Here is a 2,784-nt window from a genome sequence, read left to right as displayed (position 1 = left end):
CATCCTGCCGTCAGAGAGCGAGAGGGTCCCTCCTGAGCTTCTCTTCTCCGTCTAACCCCCAACCAGGCGCTGCACGGGGTCTATCGCCGCCCTAAAGCGACCCTGGGTGCCCGTCCGCCGCCTCCCGGCCCCGTTGGTCCCGAACCGGCGGCGCTGAGCGCGGGGCGGGCGCTGACAGGAGCCTCGGGAGGACCCGGCGTCCGGCCACCGACGCGCTCCGGAAGTGACGCTTCTGTCTTCTCTCTCTCTCTCTCTCTCTCTCTCTCTCTCTCTCTCTCTCCCCCCCCCCCCCATAGGTTCCCGCGGCCACTACATAATCAGAGCGCGACGTGTAACCATGGCAACTGCGCGGTAAACAGCCAGTGAGAGGGGACACCCCAAGGCCAGGCCCAAAGCAAAAGAATGGGGCAGGGGGCAAAGGGCATCACCCCTATGGAAGGACCCCCCTCATAGGGGCCAGAAGGAGCCAGCACCGACATCCCCCAAGCACCTGCCCCCCGCCCCCCCCACCCCACGCTGGGGAAGAGGCAGAGACAGGGTCGGGGGGGCTGCTGGGCATCAGTTTAATAACAGGGCACACTGGGGGAGGGGGGGGCAGCACCCCTATCCCCACAGCCTCCCCCACCCCTGGGGGCTGGGGGGGAGCACGGGATGCTCTGGGAGGAGGTGGGGAGGGCAGAGATGGGGACCCCCCCCAACAGCAAAACCCCATTGGGAAAGAAATGGGAGATCCTAAACCAAAAGGACTCCCCCCACCCCATTCCACCCCCCACCTTCCTTCCAGCTGTAATATGGGGGGGACGGCTTCCATCCTCCCCACATCAGCAGAGCCAAGGCTCATCCCGCGGCGTCCAGCGCTGTGTCCCCCTCCCGGGTGGAAAGGGCGTGGAGGTTGTTGTCTGTGTGACCCCCCCCCATAGTAAAATGCCTCCCCCCCACCTAGAGGTCCCTTGGGGGGGGGCCGGGGGGGTTGGGGGTGCAGTCCAGGGGTTCAATATCAACTCTTGTCGGTGGGGGGGTCTCTGTGGCGGGAGGTCTTCATGGTCTCCAGGTACTCCTGCTGTGACACGGCCAGCACCGATGCCAGGATCTCATCGTCCTCCCAGTCGTTGAGGCCTGGGGTGTTGTATATAGGTTACTATGGGACACACACACACAACATGACCCCCCCTGCCGTGCATTGTGCCCAAAGCGATAATGGGGAGGGGGAGCAGAGCTTGGTACCCCCACAGTGAAAAATGAGGCTCTGGGACATCTTCTCCCTCTCCAAAGTGCAATAAATGGGGATAAATCCCCCCCTAGAAAGAGCTTCTCCCCCCCAATCCACAGTTGAACCCCCAAAACCACACTTTGACCACCCCCAAACCATATCCCCCCCAAGTGAGATGTACCCCAATAAACACATCTCTAGACCCCCCTAAGTCTAAAGCACCTCCCAGTAAGAACCTGTAACTGCAACTTCCATCCCCCAGTTTGGGTCCCCCCCAGCTCACCGAAGGCAGTGGGGGACATCTGCTGCATGATGGCGCGGCATTCCAGCGCGGGATACAGGGACACCAGCGGGGGGGTGGCCCGGCCCCCCCCCGCCCCCAGCTGGCTGCTGGTCCCTGGAGCAGGGGGAGAAAGGGTCAGATACCAGGCCCAGGACCCCCCACACCCCATAGAGACCCAGCACACCCCTGGGGGGTCCCAGCTTGAGATTCCGAACACCCAGTTTAGGCTGCCTAGCACAGCTAAGCACCAAATTTGAGCCCCCAACAGATTCTAGCACCCAGTTTGAATCCACCAGCACCCCAGAGTACCCAGGTTGAGCTCCCTAGCACCTCTTAGTACCCAGTTTGAGTACCCCAGGACCCTATAGCACCCATTTTTGGGTTGCCAAAACCTCACAGCACCCAGTCTGGGGCCATAGAACCCAATTTGAGTTCCTCAGGACTCCATAGCACCCTATAGCGCACACTTTGAGACCCACCTGGGGCACAGGGCGATGGGGGTTTGCCAGCAGGGGGTGCTCCGGGTGAAGGGGGCTTGGGGCCGGGCGCCTCGGGGTGCAGACCGGGGTGCTCAGGTGATGGGGCCGCGCTGCGCGGGCGGGGCGAGCGCCCGCTCCACTCTTCCAGGCCGCTGGCGGCCGCTGCTGTGGCTGAGCTGCACGTGGCACTGGCCTTGCGGGGCTGCAGGGACACAGGGACCCATGAAACCCCCCATGCAGTGGTGGGGACACATGGGGGACTAGGAGGGACACCCACCTGCCGCGCCTGCTTCTCCTGGTCGCGCAGCCACTGCAGGTAGGACTCGCGGGCCACTTGCTCCTCGATGGCCTCGTTGGTGGCCTCCCAGTCCGTCGCCCGCTTCTTGTCCTCCAGCATCTGCTGCTCGATCCACGACTCTTCCGAGGTCTTGATGGCACTCTTCATCAGTGACTGCTCTGCCAGCTGGGGGCGGAGCCACGATGGTACACGCCCCCTGGCAGAGGCCACGCCCCTCTCCACACACCCTACAGCCTTGAGCCACTCCCCCATCCTCATACCAACCTATCAGTGGGGGCGTGGTCATACTAAGCCACATCCCCTTTGCGTGTGGTCTCTCAGCCACATCAAGGCACTCAGTCCGTGCAGGTGCAGGGGGTGGGGCCCTGATTGGCCACGACCACACGTTTAGACTTCGCCCATTGGACATCCCGCCCCCCGCCAAATAAGGCGGGTTCCACCTGGCCACACCGCCTCCCTGGCCCCACCCACACAGGGAGGGTAGGGCCACAGGACCCATAGAGCACCCCTGCCC

General features: G+C 63.4%; 1 protein-coding gene across 1 annotated transcript; it reads right to left on the bottom strand.

Moving 5' to 3' along the window:
- Positions 1–787: 787 nt before the first annotated feature.
- Positions 788–2,522, bottom strand: OTUD5 (OTU deubiquitinase 5). Its single transcript, XM_057408440.1, has 4 exons — positions 2,250–2,522; positions 1,973–2,174; positions 1,494–1,607; positions 788–1,116 (listed from the first exon to the last, which is right to left on the bottom strand). The coding sequence occupies exons 1-4, from the start codon at positions 2,520–2,522 to the stop codon at positions 998–1,000; spliced, it is 708 nt and encodes a 235-aa protein (XP_057264423.1). The 3' UTR covers positions 788–997.
- Positions 2,523–2,784: the final 262 nt, after the last annotated feature.

This window comes from Pezoporus wallicus, unplaced genomic scaffold (genome assembly GCF_028554395.1).
Source record: "Pezoporus wallicus isolate ANWC-B61680 ecotype Strahan unplaced genomic scaffold, APGP_CSIRO_Pwel_v1 contig_12134, whole genome shotgun sequence".
Taxonomy (NCBI): Eukaryota; Metazoa; Chordata; class Aves; order Psittaciformes; family Psittacidae; genus Pezoporus; species Pezoporus wallicus.
This window is presented reverse-complemented; position numbering and strand designations above follow the sequence as displayed.

What these genes read in the sequence shown, in the direction of transcription:
- OTUD5 (XM_057408440.1), bottom strand. Translation starts at nt 2,522, where the DNA reads ATGGGGGAGTGGCTCAAGGCTGTAGGGTGTGTGGAGAGGGGCGTGGCC. An exon ending in AGGAGAAGCAGGCGCGGCAG is followed by an intron (nt 2,175 to 2,249) that starts GTGGGTGTCCCT and finishes GTGTCCCTGCAG; the next exon opens with CCCCGCAAGGCCAGTGCCAC. An exon ending in GATGTCCCCCACTGCCTTCG is followed by an intron (nt 1,117 to 1,493) that starts GTGAGCTGGGGG and finishes ACAACACCCCAG; the next exon opens with GCCTCAACGACTGGGAGGAC.